The following is an 18,843-nucleotide window of genomic DNA, read 5'->3' as shown; positions in this document are numbered from 1 at the left end:
AGCGGTCTCTCAGCATCTCATTAAGGGTTAAACCAAAGTCACCTGCTTCTGCCAATCATCTTAAACTCGTCAAAAATCCCAAAATGGATTCCCCTAGTTCTCGAATTGATGGGTAAAACCTATAGCACCTAGAATTAGAGGAGACTTTGGGTCGTAATATTCCTTAATTAAATCCATCAACTCTTGAAAGCTTTCACTACCTGGCGCCTCAGAGGAAAGTTAGGTTCCTAATAACTGAAAAAAGCTGTGGGTCCACAAGCTGTCAGGAGAATCACTCATTATTTTCATCTGCCCTGAAAAAATAATGCATTCTTTCCACATACTGGACCCAATCTTTGTTTGCAGGATTAAACAAGCTAAGCTTCCCAAATAATGGCATGATACCAGAAATGCTTACCCCGACTCAAAGAATTTCTTCAGCAACGTGCTTTTCTCTCATTACCACTGAAATAACTCCACAGCAGTCAGTATCTAGTAACCATCACCCTTTATTTACACGTGGAAAGTCCTTGACATTGATCCAGATACCTCAGAGTGATCAGAACCTCTGACATTTCAGTTTTTCTGTCAGTCAGGGCTCCTGATTGGACCCGATTAACAGCCCAAATCAGGGAACTCACACTCGGTGATGTCCAGTGGGCTGACTTCGTTTCAATCACTAGAGTAACCCTATAAATAACCCGTAAAGGAACATGATCTATTTGATACATTTATGACACTCCTATTTCAGAGTCAAACCCTATTAAATATTGAGATAGATCACTTTTTTTATTCACTTGTGGAATACGGGCTTCATTGGCTGGCCAGCATTTATTGCCTATACCTAGCTGCCCTTGAACCGAGGTGCATTTCAGAGGCCTGTTGAGAGCCAACCACATTGCTATGGGTCTGGAGTCACATATCAGTCAGATCAGCTGAGAATGGCAGATTTCCTTCCCTGATGGACAATAGTGAGCCAAATAGGTTTTTCCGACAACTAACATCAATAGATTCTGAATTCCAGTTTTATTTTTAATTGAATCTAAATTCCATTATCTGCTATGGTGGTATTTGAACCCAAGTCCCCAGACCATCAGCTGAGTTTCTGGATTAATGATCCACTGATAATACCACTGGGCCATTGCCTCACTTCTTCATTACATGCTCTGCGCACATCAAACTGCAACAAGATTTAAAATAAATGGCAAAATAACAAAAGCAGGAATTTGGTCGATGTTTTCATATATTTAAAGTCTGGAAAGCTCCATTAGAAACTTAGTAGAAAAGATTCCATGGAAATTTTAAAAAGGCAGTTAGACATTTCCTGCAGAGATGGGTTTGCAGAGAAATAGTTGGGATGTTGAGCTGAATTGGAGAACCGTTTTGAAGAATGAACACAGGCACAACAGGTTCAATAGTCTCATTCTGTGCCATAAGATAATAAACTGAAAACAAGTTGGAGATAATATCTATCTGCAATTCAGATGTCACAACAAGGACATGTCTCTGGAGTCAATTACGATGAGAGGTCTACATCAGATATTGTGACAACATACTATCATATAAACATAAAGCACAGAAAAAGCCACTCATCTCACTGCCAATGCCAGCATATGCAATAAATAGCAAGACTGTACATTTATGCTAGAATTTCTTACATATAAATGGCTACTTCCCTTTCAACAGTCCAGAAAACATAGATTATCTTACCCAAATGTGGGTCCAGCAGATGAGGTTGTTCCTGGTATTTATCCATTATGACTGGAACAAGAAAGAAAAGTCTATTAGTGAACAACACATACTTGGTGAAACAATTTCCAGACATTAGTACAGGTGGATTGTTTCTTTCCTCATCAGTCACAATGCTGGCCTTGTGGCACTTCCTTCCATTTAGGGTGTAGGTTTGCTTGCTGAGCTGTAGGTTTGATATCCAGACGTTTCATTACCTGGCTAGGTAACATCATCAGTGGCGACCTCCAAGTGAAGTGAAGCTGTTGTCTCCTGCTTTCTATTTATATGTTTGTCCTGGATGGGGTTCCTGGGGTTTGTGGTGATGTCATTTCCTGTTCGTTTTCTGAGGGGTTGATAGATGGTATCTAGATCTATGTGTTTGTTTATGGCGTTGTGGTTGGAGTGCCAGGCCTCTAGGAATTCTCTGGCATGTCTTTGCTTAGCCTGTCCCAGGATAGATGTTTTGTCCCAGTCGAATAGTGGGTTTTTTTCCCTCCGTGTGTAGGGCCACGAGGGAGAGAGGGTGGTGTCCTTTTGTGGCTAACTGGTGTTCGTGTATCTTGGTGGCTAACTTTCTTCCTGTTTGTCGTACGTAGTGTTTCTGGCAGTCCTCGCATGGAATTTTGTAGACTACTTTGGTTTTGTCCATGGGATGTACTGGGTCTTTTAAGTTTGTTAGTTTTTGTTTGAGAGTGTTGGTGGGTTTGTGTGCTACTAGGATTCCGAGGGGTCTTAGTAGTCTGGCTGTCATTTCTGAAACTTCTTTGATGTATGGGAAGGTGGTTAGGGTTTCTGGCTGAGTTTGGTATGCTTGTCGCGGTTTGTTCTTGAGCAGGAACAAACAGGAAATGACTTCAAAGTGCTTTGTCATTCAATAATTTCATGGCTGATTTGATTGTAACCTCAAATTCATATTCCCACATGCTCCCAATAACCTTGCAATCCCTTGCTTAACAGTAATACATCTACCTTTTCCTTAAAAAACATGCAATGACTCTGCTTCCATTATATGTTCAGGAAGAGAGTTCCAAAGACTCATGACCCTCAGAAAAATATTCACCTCGTTTGTGTTCCAAATGGCGACATCTAATTTTTAAATCGTGACCCTAGTTCTGGATTCTTCCACAAGAGGAAACAGCTACACTGCCAAAATCCTTCATGATTTGACATATTGCTATCAGGTCACCTCTTATTCTTCTAAACTCCAATGAATAAAACTCTAGTCTATCAATAAACCCACTCATGCCAGCTATTACTCTTGCAAACCTTCTCCGAACTGCTTCCAAGTAGAAATCAATAAGAATCATCTGGTAGCCGTTACAGAGAAAGAGCTGTAGGATGAGATATAACAGAATCTTAATGCTGAAAGGTGTAGGACTACTATGGAATGACAGGAAAAAGTTGAAGTGTGGCTCTATTTATTATTGAGGATATAGAGAAGCTGCAGAGCTGGGCAGAAAGGTGGCAAATGGAATTCAATGTAGCAAACTCCAATGAATAAAACTCTAGTCTATCATGCCAGATATTACTCTTGCAAACCTTCTCCGAACTGCTTCCAAGTAGAAATCAATAAGAATCATCTGGTAGCCGTTACAGAGAAAGAGCTGTAGGATAAGATATAACAGAATCTTAATGCTGAAAGGTGTAGGTCTACTATGGAATGACAGGAAAAAGTTGAAGTGTGGCTCTATTTATTATTAATGATATTAGCACAACTTATATTGTTTATATTCATTTGTATCCTTCTTTAAATAAGATGACCAATAATGAACACAGTACAGTTCAGAGGTGAAATCACCAGCGCCTGGTTTCACTGAAACATAACCTCTCCACTCCTGTATTAAATTTCCCTAACAATAAATGATCACTTTCCTAATTACTAGCTGTACCTACATACTAATCGTCTTGTGATTCATGAGTAAGGCCACGCAGATGACTCCACCTCAAGAGTTCTGCAATCTGCTGCCATTTAAATAACGTTTCAATTTTAATTCTCCTACCAAAAGAGATAATTTCACATTTTCCCATATTATACTCAATTTGCTAAATGTTTGCCTACTGACTTATCTGACAGTTCCTCTTTATCTGTTTAATTCATCTGTAATTTTCTTATTTCCCATTATTAAGGTTTCCAGTCAATCCAGTCAACCCTCCAGGGAGGCAATGGCCTACTGGCATTACCACTAAATTATTAAGCCAGAGACCAAAGTAATGTTCTGGGTGCCTGGGTTCAAATCCCAATATGGCAGATGGAGGAATTTGAAGTCAATAAAAATCAGGAATTAAGAGTTTAATAATGATCACAAATGTGATTGCTGGAAAAACATATCTGGTTCATTAATGCCCTTTAAGGAAGGTTATCGTCATCCTTACCTGGTCTGGCCTACAAGAAACTCCAGACCCACAGCAAAGTGGTTGACCCTGAACTGCTGTTTGGAAAATTGGGAATGAGCATTAAAGGCTGGTCTAGCCAGCAACTTCCAGCTCGCATAAATAAAAAAAAATCTAATGGACCAAAGTTAAACATGGTTAAACTCTTGCTACCCATTTTTACAGCTAGCTTTCTCTCATACTCTGAGCTTTCCCTCTTTTAAATTTATTGTTTGTTCTTTGTTGTGTTTTATATTCAATCCAATATTTTCGATCTGCCACTGGTTTTGACAAAATGATATGTCTTTAAGTCTGATACAATCCTATTATGTCGTGTTAACCACAGACCGGTGATTGAACAGTTTATAACCAGTATACTCTTCCCAACTTAGTTTTCTACCTGTGTGCTGGTAACTATATTTTGCATTCCTTTATCTAAGTCAATTATATATAACTGGAAATAGTTGAGGCCCCAGCACTGATTCATGTGGCATACCTCTCATTACATTTTGCCAAGTTGAAAAAGATTCATTTTTATCTACTGCACTATACCATGAAGTTTTACTTCCAGCAATAATCTTTGATGCGGCGCCCTATCGAGTATTTCCAGAAACTAAGTACAACATATCCATCAGTTTCTCTTCATCCACAGCATTTGTTACCTCAAACATAATTTCCCTGTCACAAAAGATGTTGACTGCTTGATTACTTAACTTATCCAAATGCCCTTCTACAACTTGGTCAATCATAGCTGGTTTTCTCTATGACAAATGTTAAGCTAACTAGACTGCAGTTTCTTGCTTTGTCTCTTTCCTTTCCAAACAAAAAAGGACATCTGCTATCCTCCAAACTAACATGAACATTCCTGAACCAAAGGATTTTTGGAACATTCAAACCAATGTATCTACAAAATTACTAATCACTTCTCATAATACCAAAGGATGGAGTCCATCAAGTCACTTGTCAAATGTGGTCTATTTGGCTGCTGATTGTGAGTTTCCTGAAATCCTCCCTCCCTTCCATTTACAAATTTATCACTACATCTGGGGTGCCACTTGTATCCTCCAGAGTGAAGATTAATGCAAGATACCTGTTCAATTCATCTGCCGTTTCCTTATTTTCCATTAAGTTTCCAATCTACCAGACCAATGCCTACTCTGTGAAACTCTTACCAACCGTTTCTACAGTTGTGGCTAGCTTTGTCATACCCTGACTTTTGCAACTCATTCATATTTTCTTCATTCTTTGCTGTTTACATTCAGTCCAATTTTCTGACCTGACACTGATCTTGACACAATGACATGCTTTTTCTTTAAGTTTGATACCACCTTTATCATTTCTTGTTAATTATAGATGGTGGGTTCAACACTTGGAATTTTTTTAACTCATTGAAGTGTAAGTCTGGAACGATGGAATATATCCTTCTTGCCTGGACATGAGCAGCTCCAACAACTATTTGCTGGGTACCACATTCAATCCCTCCACCACTGCTCAGGATGCTCAGGAGCAGCTGTGTGTGCCACTTACAAGATGCACTACAAACATTCACTTATATTGCAATACAGCAACTTCCAAACCCACGACCATTACCATCCAGAAGGACAAGGGCAGCAGATGGATTGGGTTCAAGAAGGCAGCTCACCACTTCCTTCTCTAGGGTAACCAGGGATGGGTAATAAATGCTGGCTTAGCCAGCAATGCAAGATTCAGATGAATTATTTTTTAGATATTTATGTTGTAGATTCTGAAACACCCTTTTACATTTTAGCTACTGCACCTCTATTAAACGACCCTTTATCCTAATTTGCCAGTTCAGCCAGATCTGCTTTTGTGCCCTTGTAATTGTCTTTATTTCAATTTACAAAAATAATCTTGGACCCGATTCTTTCTCCCTCAAATTGAATGTAAAAATCAATCTTATTATTGTTACTCCTACCTAGCAGCATCTTCAGTATGGGATCACTAACTAACCGCTCTCATTGCACAATACTAGATCTAACAGTGCTTGCTCTCTGGTCAGCTCCAAAGGTTGCTGTTCTAAGAAACTAACTTGAAAGAAATTCAACAAATTCAGCAAAGCAACCTTTGTCCATCTGGCTTTTCCAGTCAACATGTGGATTAAAATCTCCCAAAATTATTGTCGTAGCTTTCTGATAAGTTCTCGATATTCTTTTCCCCTAAGCCCAATGCTGCTGCAAGGTTATTGTTCGGGGACTTCTCCAGCATTCCCACAAATGACTTCTTGCTTTTATCATTTCTACACAAATGATTTTCACATCTTGATTTCCTGAACTTGGTTGTCCTGGTCTATTGTGCTCATACCATTATTAACAAATAAAGCCACCGTTCCAACTTTTCTGTCATTCATAAGTAATCCTGCACTTTCAAGATGGAAGTTCTAATATAGGTCATCCTGCAGCTACTTCTCTGTAATGGCTACCAGATGGTATTTATTGATTTCTATTTGCATTGTTATGACAGCTATTTTCACAGAAGAGATCATAGAATCCCTACAGTGTGGAAACAGGCCCTTTGGCCCAACACCAAACCTCCAAAAAGTAACCAACCCTGATCCACTCCCCTACCCTATTACCACATATTTACTCTTCACTAATACACCTAACCTACACATCCCTGAACACTATAGGCAATTTAGCATGGTCAATCCACCTAACCTGCACATCTTTGGATTGTGGGAGGAAACCGGAGCACCCGGAGGAAACACACACATACGGTAAGAATGTGCCAACTCCACACAGGAGGCTGGAATTGAACCCGGGTTCCTAGTGACGTGAGGCAGCAGTGCTAACCACTGAACGACTGTGCCACCCTGAATTTTGTTCTGAATGCTATATGATTCCAGTACAGAGTCTTAAATTTTGTTAGTCATATAGCATGGAAACAGACTCTTCAGTCCAACCAGTCCTCAGCGACCACGTTCCCAAACTAAAATAGTGCCGCCTGTCTGAGCTTGGCCTGTATGCCTCCAAGCCTTTCCTATTCATGAACCTATCCAAATGCTTTTTCAATGTTGTAACTGTACCTGCATCCACCACTTTCGCTAGCAGTTCATTCCACACAAAATATTCTGTGCGGAAAAAAGTTGCCCCTTGTGTTCTTTTTAAATTTTTCTCCTCTCACCTTTAAAAATATGTTTCCTCATCCTTTTCCTCCATTTGTAAATTGTACTCTTATCTCTTGGTTAACTGTTAAGATTCATACTCTCTATTCCTTCCTGTCACAATCTATCATTTCCCATATGAATAGAAATCTCTTTGGCCTTGACTCTATGATTAATCACATCTTCCCAAATTTGATTCCTTGTCCACATTGTTCGATTGAAAATAATTTCTATTTCCCTAGTCATTGAGATTGTCCCATCGGTACAAATCCCAATCTTTCCAATACTGGTGTCAGTGCCTCTAAAACCCATATCTCCCACACCAGCCTGTTGGTCATGCTTTCATCTCTCCAATTTGATTGCCCAATGCCAACTTGCACATGGCTCAGGTAATAATGCAGAGACTATGGCATTTCAGGTTCTGCTTCTTATTATGACACCTTATTCTGCATACTGACTATGCGGAATTTCCTTCATTTTCCTGCATATGTCATTGATACTGGGATAGCATCTGGATCCTGCTCACCCCAACCCCTGGTAGGCAATGCAGCAATACGGACTCAAGCTCTTTGCCTCAAGGCACACTGTCAATCCACCTCACTATACGGCCCCGTGACAATTTACCATGCACCTTTAAGTGAATTTCTGTACCATGGCCCTACAGTCAATTATCTCATCCTCTCTGCAGTCCTTTCTTTCATCCAAACAAGGTGCAAGAACCTCAATAGTGAAGGCTGAAGTACCTGCATTCCTATACTTTGGGTTCCCTTACTCACTTCAATTGGTGTCTCTTGTCCTTAAACACTGACTAGCTCAGACGATCTAACACAAAGAAGTATGACCACCGCTTGATGCAAAATAAAATCCAGGTAACTTCCCTCCAGCTTGGTACATCACAGCTGCTGTTCAGCATCCAGCTGAAAGTCTGAGCCAAAACTGCTCGTACTTCAAATAACTCAATGCAGACTTGCTTGCTCTGGACTAAAAGGATACCAAGGAAATGCCACATGTTGAAGCTGTGACCTATCCTGCCAGCCTTAAGGTATTCTCAGGAACTACCTAATTATTGTATTCAACTTTATATTAATATATATATTATGAACCTTACCACGAGTTGCTGTACAATTTTGACTGTTAGGAATAGAATAAACATTAATCATTTACCAGATACTTACCAATTGATCAGTTTCTTCTCCTCTATCTAAGGAAAAATCAATTCCTGGAGGGTGAAAAAGTTTAAATAAAAGCAAAAGCAATAGAACACCCATTTCTCTTCCAGCCCAGAACTCCCTGAACATAGACTATTAAAACATTTGTGCTGGTGCTAAGTTTTTCTCTCTTCTTTTGTAGCTTTATGCCAATTGAATTTGCTTTGCAAGTTCATTGAATTGAACACAAAGCCATTATAAATTAGTTCATCTCAAATGATGAACAACTGACCAATCGCAGAAAAAATGTTGCATTTATATCGCATTTAACCACATCCAATGCAAACCTCAAAGTGCTTCACAACTAGTGGAGGACCTTTGAAGCCAGTACTGTTGTAGGTGCAAATGCAGGAGTCAACATACATACAGTAAATTTACAGAAATAGTAACGGAGATGAATGGCTCATCAGCCTATCGTAGAAGGCATTGGTTGAGGGAGAAACACTAAACGACACTGGAAGATCTCTTTCTTCCAAGTAGTGCCACTGTATCTTCTGTATTCAAAGAGACTAAGTCTCAAATTTCATTCCCGCCTAAACTCCAGCAATCTAACTTTCATATGCTGTATTATAATATCGGCCCCAAAAATGCTCAAGTTCATAAAGCTGGTGGAATTTAAGCAAAGGGACCTCCACTCGGGATGATAAAAGCTGTACAAGACCAATAGTTCTTGTGATAAGAACAGAATATCAAGTAAAATCCTCTGGAAATACTGTTTAAGAAATCATTAATAAACAAGCTTAGTAAGATGCAAATGAATCTTGAAAACGATTTTTTAAACCTAGAAATCATTCGAATATTTTGCAATGCCACTTCGACCTTCCATTGCAGTCAATTCCAGGAGCTGATGAGATAACGTTTTGATGAAAAAAGTAAACAAATGCTAAAACGGATGTCTCCATTGCAAGAAACAGGAGTAAGAAAAAGTTGATTTAACTTTACTCTAATCAGTGCTCGAAAAGCAAAGTAAAAATGAGAGCAACATTTTATTTTAATATTATTGTTTATTTCATGCAGTTCAAGCATTTGAAGAGATATGATGATAAATAGTTTCAATGTTTCACATTATTTGAACGTGTGTCTAAATATTTTGTGGCCTGATAAACTGTCACCAGCAACATTTGTTTGTGTTTAATGGGTAGGTTTGATTTATTTCTGTTAGCTGCAGGCAACATAAAAAACATATCAAACCTTCTTGGCATACAATTGTAATAGTCATCAGACATGACCAGGATTGTGGGATGAGGGGATATTTTATGAAAAGAATTCAGATTAAATGGTCAAATGGCCCACTTCTGCTCCAATTCTGTATGCTCCTATGGCTTGGTCATCAGCTGAGGAAGGTCTACCAGATTATGATGCAATCATCAAATAACATGCCATTGCCAGGCCTTCAGTGGATCAAGACTCTAAAAGGTGGGAAGTTCAGCCTACTGAGAGCTGCTGGCCAACGAGGCAGTAAATGCTGTGGGAAATATAATCACTGAAGGCCCAAGATCACGCAACAATCCAGGTTAGAACAAAGACGTGGCACGAGGCAGAGGATGCAGTTGGGTCAGCAGCAAAAGAGGAGGGGAGGGCTCTCAGCATCAGCCTCCAACTCTATTCCTAATGTACATCGTTCAATCAGGAACCGAGTGCCTTTGAATAAGGAGCTCTCACAGGACACAAGTCACCTATCTATGTTCAGTTGCCAAGATCATCTTGTGAAAGCAGATCTGTCTGCTGCTGGCTCAATACCAACAGTACTTGGATGAGGTACTTGTGGCAATAACATCCCGCTTAAGGGCCCTACCTGGGCTCTTCTGCCACTGATTTAATTTGCACGGGGGCAAGATGGGGTGATGGTGTCCCTGTCAGCCACTGTTCCAATCTATTACATGCTCTTCCCATCTCAAAAATCACCACAGACAAGGGCACAAAATGCCATTCTAGGCTTGCAGAGAAACATCCTTAAATTAATCATGATACTGCAACTTCTTTATCAGAGACTGGCAATTAGATAAAGTGCACTTAATGTGACATGGTACACCCTCAGTTATAGAGTGGCAGTTATAGCTTGAGAGAAGGTTTAGAATCTCATAAGCAAATATTTTGTCAAAGAAGTTTTTTTTTCATTCCTGCCTCTTGCCAAGTCCCTAAGTCCTGTGACACCAACAGTGCACATCCAGAGGTATACCCTCGCATTCTAGACAAGGAACAAGTTCTGTTGCTGACACTATGAACTTCAAAACAGCACTGAACAGAGTAGACGTGCAGTAAATTCTAAGACAGAAAGAGCAAGATCCGTTTCCACCATGGTAGTGGACAGAGTGTCAAATTTATAAGGAGAATTTAAAAGCAAAAAATAATAAAGTAAAGACAAAACAAAAATGTATAAATCATAAATTAAAACAGAAACTCTTTGAAATAACCAGTAAATGTAAGGCCATTGGAAAGAAAAGTGATAAATTATTACTGGTCAGAGAAAATGTTGTAAATTTTAAAATGTCCAGTGCACTTGAAAGCTTTGAATGTAAACAAGGTACATTAGACTAATTTTGCTGAAAATGTTAAAGCAGCAATCTTTGCTAACTACCAGATTAATTTAACGAATTGGTAGTAACTTCCACCCATAATTGAGAAATGCTACTATTACTGAAGAACTATACATTTTGTTTTCAAATCTCAGAACTCCTCACCCTGTATCCCCAAGTCCACCATTTTGGGCAAGCAGCACTGGGATGTTAGCTTGTCTGATGTCATCATGCCCAACACATTACTGACATAATGCTCACCATGTCACTGTTAGTTTGTGACAGGTGCAGGAAAGACAGCAAAAGTGACAAATACATAAGAGTTGAGGTGAACTTAGTAACAATGAACGTGCAAGCTTTATTCACTATCCTCCTCATGTGTTAGAATTCACAGAATTTTGGAATGACAAAACAGCAGAAAGGAAAGCTACCTCAATGATGGGTAAGCAACTGTTACCAAGGCAAAATTTGTAAGTATATAATCCAATTGATAAATAGGATTCTCATAAGGTACTTTGACAATGACTTTTGTTTCTCCTATGGCTGTGAAAACATTACTTTTACTCTGCAGACAACATTCAAAGCTGTTATAATATTGTCTAATGCTAATGTTATCTGTGGCAAAACAAAGTGACAATGTGAAGTGTATTGGTTGTGCATCAATCCAATACAGACTAATGCACCTAGGTGTGAAGCCAGCACCAAAAATTAACATTGACTTGATTCTTCTCCCTCAAAGAATCTTGTAAACCCATTCTTAAACAACTAATGCTAATCTAAATGTACCATCACAGATTGGAGCCAATCACAGCCTCCACCAGTTTAAAAAAGCCAATACAAAATTCAAATCTTAATATGTTATGCAATTGTATCACAGAATTTTACAATATTCTAATTTAGATTGTTGTTGGTTTGCTGTGAAGGCTATAGAATCACAACTCTAAGTCGCCAACTGGCTTCCTTCTGTGCTGTTACAATTCTGTGAATAGTTTTTCTGGTGCTTAATATTGTTTCAACACTAAGATAATGGGAGAAATCTACAAAAAAATGAAATAGAAATTAAAAAACAGGAGAACCTCAGACAGATTGACTAAAGATCATCAATGGCCAAGTTTTTTTTTAAATGGAGTTACAGAAGAGAAGTTCAAAAATATGATTAAAAATGAGTTAAGCTGTGTATACAGAAATGTTGAGTCTACAATAAAACAGTAAAACTGGAGGCAAAATATTTTGCAACGAACAATATATAGTCAGGGTTACTGAGACATGACAATAGAAAAATCAGAATTAACAAGTAGACACTGAATATTTTAAAGAAATGAAAAGAGATAAAGGGGAGGAGGAGCAGCTGTACTTAATAGAAATTTTGCTGACAGTTGAAAAAGTGATACAGCCATCAGGAAGGCAGAAATCACATCCATGTGTATTAATATAAACGAAATAAAGTTTCAATTTACAGACTTTTGGACACTCAACATTGAGCCCAACAATTTCAGATCATAATCTGTGTCCCAGTTTTTCAGGCAACACTCCAGGTGATACAATTATTGTTTCCATTTTCACATCCTGTAGACCCATCATGTCTTTTGTTTCTTGCTCGGTACCATCTCCTTTTACCTCGCACATCATCCCTTTTGTTGTTTAATCACTCCTCCTACCACCCTAACACAAATCTTCCTTTTGTTCTTGTCTTTCTTTCCTTGCCCTGTACGTGCTGGAAGGCTACATCACCAACATTTTCCATTTCTGACAAAAAGCACCAATCTGAAAAGTTAACTGTTTCCTTTGCCAAATATCTTTCCAGACAGAAAAAGCAAGGGACAAACATCAAAATGAAAAAGAATGCAAAGAAATTAATAAGGCAATGTTACAAAAGAGGAACTATGAAATTACATTATCAAACGAAATAATAAAACAATCTGTAAGTACATTAACAGAAGAAGGGAGTTGGAGTGGGAATAATGCCACATACAGTAATAAGAAAATGGGAGAGAACTGAGGGTTATGCAGATAGAATTGAGTGAGGCAAGGTGAGAGAGAGTAAATATGATACAATGAACTGTATGGCCCTCCTTACCTTTAGCTGTGTTACATGTTCAATATTCAAGATTGCCTTAAAAATGCTCAACATATTATGTGATACAAAATAAAAAATGCTACAAACACAGTGGTCAGTGAGGACTTGAAATAAAAGGAAAATTTAATAAACTCCAGCAGAGTTTCTAGCACACAATAGACATTATCAGCTCAGCCAATGCTGCCATTTCCTACAAATGAATAAAACAAATTTACTAAACTTGTCTGTTATTCAATTGAAGCTGAAACTTTATTGCTGGAACAGCACAGCAGGTCAGGCAGCATCTAGGGAACAGAAGATTCGACGTTTCGGGCACATGCCCTTCTTCAGGAATGTTATTCAATTGAACATTGATGCTTGAAACATTAATTTCTCTCCTTAAATATGCTGCATTGACATGCTGTGTAATATCCAGCATTCTATCTTTCTATTTTCAAAAAAGAGTATGGGTTCTTTCTTGTTTCCATTACTATAAAATATGCTACTGAGAATGTATATAGTGAAATTAAACAGGTACGTTATAGGATCATAAGATATAGGTTCAGAATTAGGCAATTTGACCCATTGAGTCTCACCATTCGATCATGGCTGATATATTTCTCAACCCATTCTCTTGCCTTCTGCCCATGATGTTTTATTCCCCGACACACAAGAACTTATCTATCTCTGCTATGGCCTCCACAGTGACCTGGCCTCCACAGCCTTCTGTGGCAATGGGAAGGGGAAGGGAAGGGGCGGGGGGGGAATAGGAGATTGTGGAACACTTAGAATTACGTGTATTCTATCTGCAATTTGTTTGCCCACACCCTATCCAGTCCAAGTAATTCTGTATTCTTGCTACTTCCTCAACAGTACCTATCCCTCCACGTATCTTTGTATCAGCTGCAAACTTAGCAATAATGCCTTCAGTTTTTAAAAAATTTTTCTTATTTTTACCCCCACACTACCGCCTAACTGCGGTAGTGCTTATTTTGTCCCCAGTATCCATGTTGTATGTGCAGGTGTGAGACACAGTGAAAGACACAAGGTTCAATTTTCCACCACCAGGAAGAAAGGAAACACCCGAGTGGCTTGTGACATGCCTTCAGTTCCTTCATCCAGATTGTTAATGCACAACTATAATGAATAGCTGTAGTCACAAAACTGACCCCTGCAGAAGTCCACTCGTTACTGACTGCCATCCTGAGAAAGACCCCTTATCCCCACTCTCTGCTTTCTGCCAGTCAGATAATTCTCTCTCCATGCCAGTACCTTGCCCCAACACCCTGAACTCTTATACTTAGCAGCACCTTGTAACAGGCCTTTTGAAATCCAAACAGATCACATCCACTGGCATTCTTTTGTCTAACTTTCTCATTATCTCCTCCTCAAAGAATTCTAACACATTTGTTAGGCATGACCTCCCCTTGCTGTCTCAGTCTTATCTTATCACGTACTTCCAAGTATTCCACAATCTCATCCTTAATAATAGACCCGGAAATCTTACCAACAACCAAAGTCAGGCTAACCAGACCATAATTTCCCATCATTTGCCTGCCTCCTTTTTTAAAACGGGCATTACATTAGCCAGTTTCCAGTTCTTGAGCCCCTCCCTGACTCCAGTGATTCTTAAAAGGTCATCAACAATGCCTGTACAATCTCCTCAGCTATTTCCATCAGAGTATAGGTGATGTATTCACCTTCAGACCTTTTTAGCTTCCACTGCATCTCTCTTTAGCGATAGCCACTGTGTTCACCACTGTCCCCTGGCTCTCTTGAAGTTCTAGTTTTCTACTGTTGTCTTCCAGAAGTGGTGGAGGCTGGTACAATTATAACATTTAAAGGGCATCTGGATGGGTATATGAATAGGACGGGGATTTGGGCCAAGTGCTGGCAAATGGGACTAGATTAGGTTAGGATATCTGGTCGGCATGGACGGGTTGAACCGAAGGGTCTGTTTCCATGCTGGACATCTCTAAGACTCTGGCTTACCGCTAATCTCCGTCACATTGTAGGCTTTTTCTTTTGCTTTTAGCTCTCTTTGGTTTCCCTTGTTGGCCATGGTTGCCTTGTCCTCCCCTGAAAATGTTTCTTCTTTCTAGGGATAATTTTCTTCTGTGTCTCCCAAATTTCCCCCAGAAACTACTGCCATTGGTGCTCTGCTAGGCACCACCTCCAATCAACTCTGGCCAGCTCTCCCCTCATGTCTTTGTTGTTATCTTTACTCAACTGCAATATCACTAAATTTGATTAAAGCTTCTGACTCTCAAACGGCAGTGTGAATTCTAGCATATTATGGTCACTGCCTCCTTTGGGGTTCCTTCACCTCAAGCTCCCTAATCATGTCTGCCTCATTACACATGATCAAATGCAGAATTGCCTGTTCTCCAGTGGGCTCTACCACAAGCTGCTCTAAGAAAAACCATCTCGCAGACATTCTACAAATTCTTTTTCTTGGGTTCTGCTACCAAATTGACTTTCTAAGTCCACCTGCATGTTGCAAGCATCCACAATATTTGTAACACTGCATTTCTTATATGCAGTTTCAATCCCCTGATTTATTTTTTTCTATCTCCTGCCTCACATACTGACTACTGCTAGGATACCTTCACATAAATCCCATCAGATTCTTTTACCTTTGCAGTCCCTCAACTCCACCCGCACATATTCTATGCCTTCCAATTCTATAATCGCTTCTTGCTATTGATTTAATTTCATTTCTTACTAACAAAGCAACGCCATCCCTCTGCCCATCTACACGTCCTTTCGATAGGATGCATACTCTTAGCTACTTAGTTCCCAGCCCTGATCCCTTTGCAGTCATGTCTTTATGATGCCACAACATCATACCCACTAATTTCAATCTGCACGATAAGCTCATTTACTTTGTTTTGCATACTGTGTGGATCTAAGTCCAACACCTCAGTTCTGGTTTGACCATCTGCCTTCTCATTGCTGTGCACTTATCGGTTGTGCCTGAAATTAGATTCCTGAGCCTTTCCGTATTCTCTATCTATCCTATTTCTTGTTCTGGCAGATTTAAGAGTGTCTCCCAAGCTCTCCCCCCTCCCTTTACTTTTTCCATGCAACTGAACACTGCACCATTTAGTCTAAAGCCCTATCCATAATTATGCAAGTTGCCAGGACTCTGGTCTCAGCATGATTCAGGTGAAACCATTTCTCCCCACCAATCTTTCAGGCTCACATTTCCAGCTTTCATCTTGTTGACCACCTCACCACCCCGACCATGCAAACAAGTTTGTGGCTCAGGTAGAAATCCAGAGATTATCATTTTTTTGGTTTTACTCTTTTAATTTAGCGAGGAGAAAGTGAGGTCTGCAGACGCTGGAGATCAAAGTCGATTCTCCTGTTCCCTAGATGCTGCCTGACCTGCTGCGCTTTTCCAGCAACACATTTCCATCTCTTTTAATTTAGCCCCTAGCTGTTCATATTTCCTCAGTAAAACCTTCATCATCTCTGTACCTACATTGTTGGTACCTACATGTACCATGACAACTGAATCTTTCTCCTCCCACTCCAAGTTCCTCAGCAGCCCAGATAAGATATCCTAAACCCAGGAACAGGCAGGCAATACAGCCTTTGACACTCTTGATCCTGGCTACACAGTACAGTGCCTTTTCCTCTGACTGTACTGTCCTTGATTACAACTACATTTCTGTTTTCTCCCCCCTCTTTAATAGTTCCCTGTACCAGTGTTATAGTCAGTTTGCTCATCCCCCTGACAACCCCAGCTCTTGTCCACATAAGGAGCAAGAAACTGAAACCTGTTAGACAAGCTCAAGGGCTAAGGCTCTTCCAGCACTACCTCCTGGATCCCTCCACCTGCTTGTAATCACACCCTCTGATCCCTGATCACTGAACAAATACAAGTTAATTAATCCACAGGGTTAACTGCCTCTTGAAGCACAGTGTCCAGGTCACACACTCCCTTCCTGATGCATCGCAGTGTTCGAATCTCAGACTCATCAACTCTGAGCCAACCACAATGGGGTCTACCCGCTCCCACATCACGCAGGCGCAACACATTGCTTGGCCCCTATTTTCTTTACTAAGTTTTTGATTTGTTCTTATTAAATTTCCTACTGCTCTTTTAGTTTGCAACTTGTAAATAATTTTTCCTATTTACCTTAAATCTGAAAGGAACCTATCATAGATTGTCAAATTAGCAGCTATTACAAACTATTAAATTTACAGTTTTCCTGTGATGTCGCTCATTCTTTTGGGCTGGGCCCCCAGTCCTGGGCTTCAAGTTACCCTCCAAAACAGCTCTAACAAACTATGAGCCAAAAAAGCAAGCAAGAACACCTCTTCCCTTTTGCAATGAATTCCCACACTTCCTCCAAAGGAATATTTAAACTATATATTCAAATTGGGTTGTCTCAATCTAAACGTGATCTCTGCTTCCTGACTGTGCATAGCTTATAGCTTACTGATCTTGTGTTACCAGTGACTATCAATAGTCACACAATAGTTAAAGCACAGCATGCCTATATCACAAGTTACAACAGGGTTACTTAGTTCAATGGAGAGTGCAGAAAGACATGCTAGGAGCTGCACCAGATGTATCTTAAAAATGAAGTATCTACCTGGTGAAGCGACCAAACAGGATTATTTACATGCCAAACCTCATAAGCAGCAAGTGATAGACAGCGCTAAGCAATCCCATCACCAACAGATCAGATCGAAGCTCTGCAGTCCTGTCGCATCCAATCAAGAATGGTGTTGGGCACATAAACAACTCCACAAATATCCCCATTGTGAATGACCGAATAGCCCAACACATCAGTGCAAAAGATAAGGCTGAAGTATTCACAGCAATCTTCAGCCAGAGTTATTGAGTGGATGATCGATCTCAGGCTCTTCCACTGGTCCCCAGCAGCAGATACCAGTATTCAGCCAATTCGATACACTCCATATGATTTCAGAAATGGTTGGAGGTACTGCATTTTACATTGGCTTTGGGCCCTGACACTATTCTGGCAATTGTACTTAAGATTTGAGCTCCAGAACTTGCTGTTCCCCTCGCCAAGCTCTTCCAGTACAATTACAACACTAGCATCTAGCCAACAATATGGAGAATTACCCATATACATCCTGTACACAAAATGCAGGACAAATCCAAACCAATCAAATTCAGTCTACTCTTAATCATCAGTAAAGTGATGCAAAGGTGTCATCAACAATACTGTCAAGCAGCACTGCTCAAATTTGTCCAGTTTGGGTTCCGCCAGGGTCATTCAGCTCTGGACCTCATTCCAGCCTTGGTTCAAAACATAGCCAAAGGAACTAAATTCCAGTGGTGACGTGCGATTAACAGCTCATGACATCAGGGCCACATTCGACCAAGTGCAGCATCAAGCAGCCTGAGCAAAACTGGAATCAATGACTGTCGGGGGGCAAACTCTCTGCTGGTTGCTGTCATACGTGCCACATAGGAAGACAGTTGTGGTTGTTGGAGGTCAGTCATCACAGCTCCAGGTCTTCTCTGCAGGAATTCCAACTGTCTTCACCTGTTTCATCAATGACCTTCCCTCCATCATAAAGTCAGAAGTGGGAATGTTCACGAGTGATTGTACAATATTCATCACCATTTGTGATTCCACAGATACTAAAGCAGTCCATGTTCAAATGCAACAAGATTTCAACAATATCTAGATTTAAGCAGACAAGTGTCAAGTAACATTCATGCCACACAAATGCCAGGAAATGACCATCTCCAGCACCTTGATATTCAATGATGTTACCATCACTAAATTCCCCACTATCAACATTCTCAGAGTTAGCATTGACCAGAAACTACACTGAAATCCCCTCAAACAAAGCAGGGGGGGGGAAGGGGGG

The 18,843-nt window shown here is 40.0% G+C and overlaps 1 protein-coding gene across 1 annotated transcript in view; it reads right to left on the bottom strand.

Moving 5' to 3' along the window:
- The window catches only part of tbcd (tubulin folding cofactor D), a 277,831-nt gene that overhangs the window by 254,666 nt on the left and 4,322 nt on the right, over positions 1-18,843 (bottom strand). Inside the window, exon 2 of the mRNA XM_043714487.1 lies at positions 1,690-1,740. Within this exon, the coding sequence (XP_043570422.1) occupies positions 1,690-1,740 (51 nt within the window). The remainder of the gene's footprint in view (positions 1-1,689; positions 1,741-18,843) is intronic.

This window comes from Chiloscyllium plagiosum, chromosome 24, assembly GCF_004010195.1.
Source record: "Chiloscyllium plagiosum isolate BGI_BamShark_2017 chromosome 24, ASM401019v2, whole genome shotgun sequence".
Taxonomy (NCBI): Eukaryota; Metazoa; Chordata; class Chondrichthyes; order Orectolobiformes; family Hemiscylliidae; genus Chiloscyllium; species Chiloscyllium plagiosum.
This window is presented reverse-complemented; position numbering and strand designations above follow the sequence as displayed.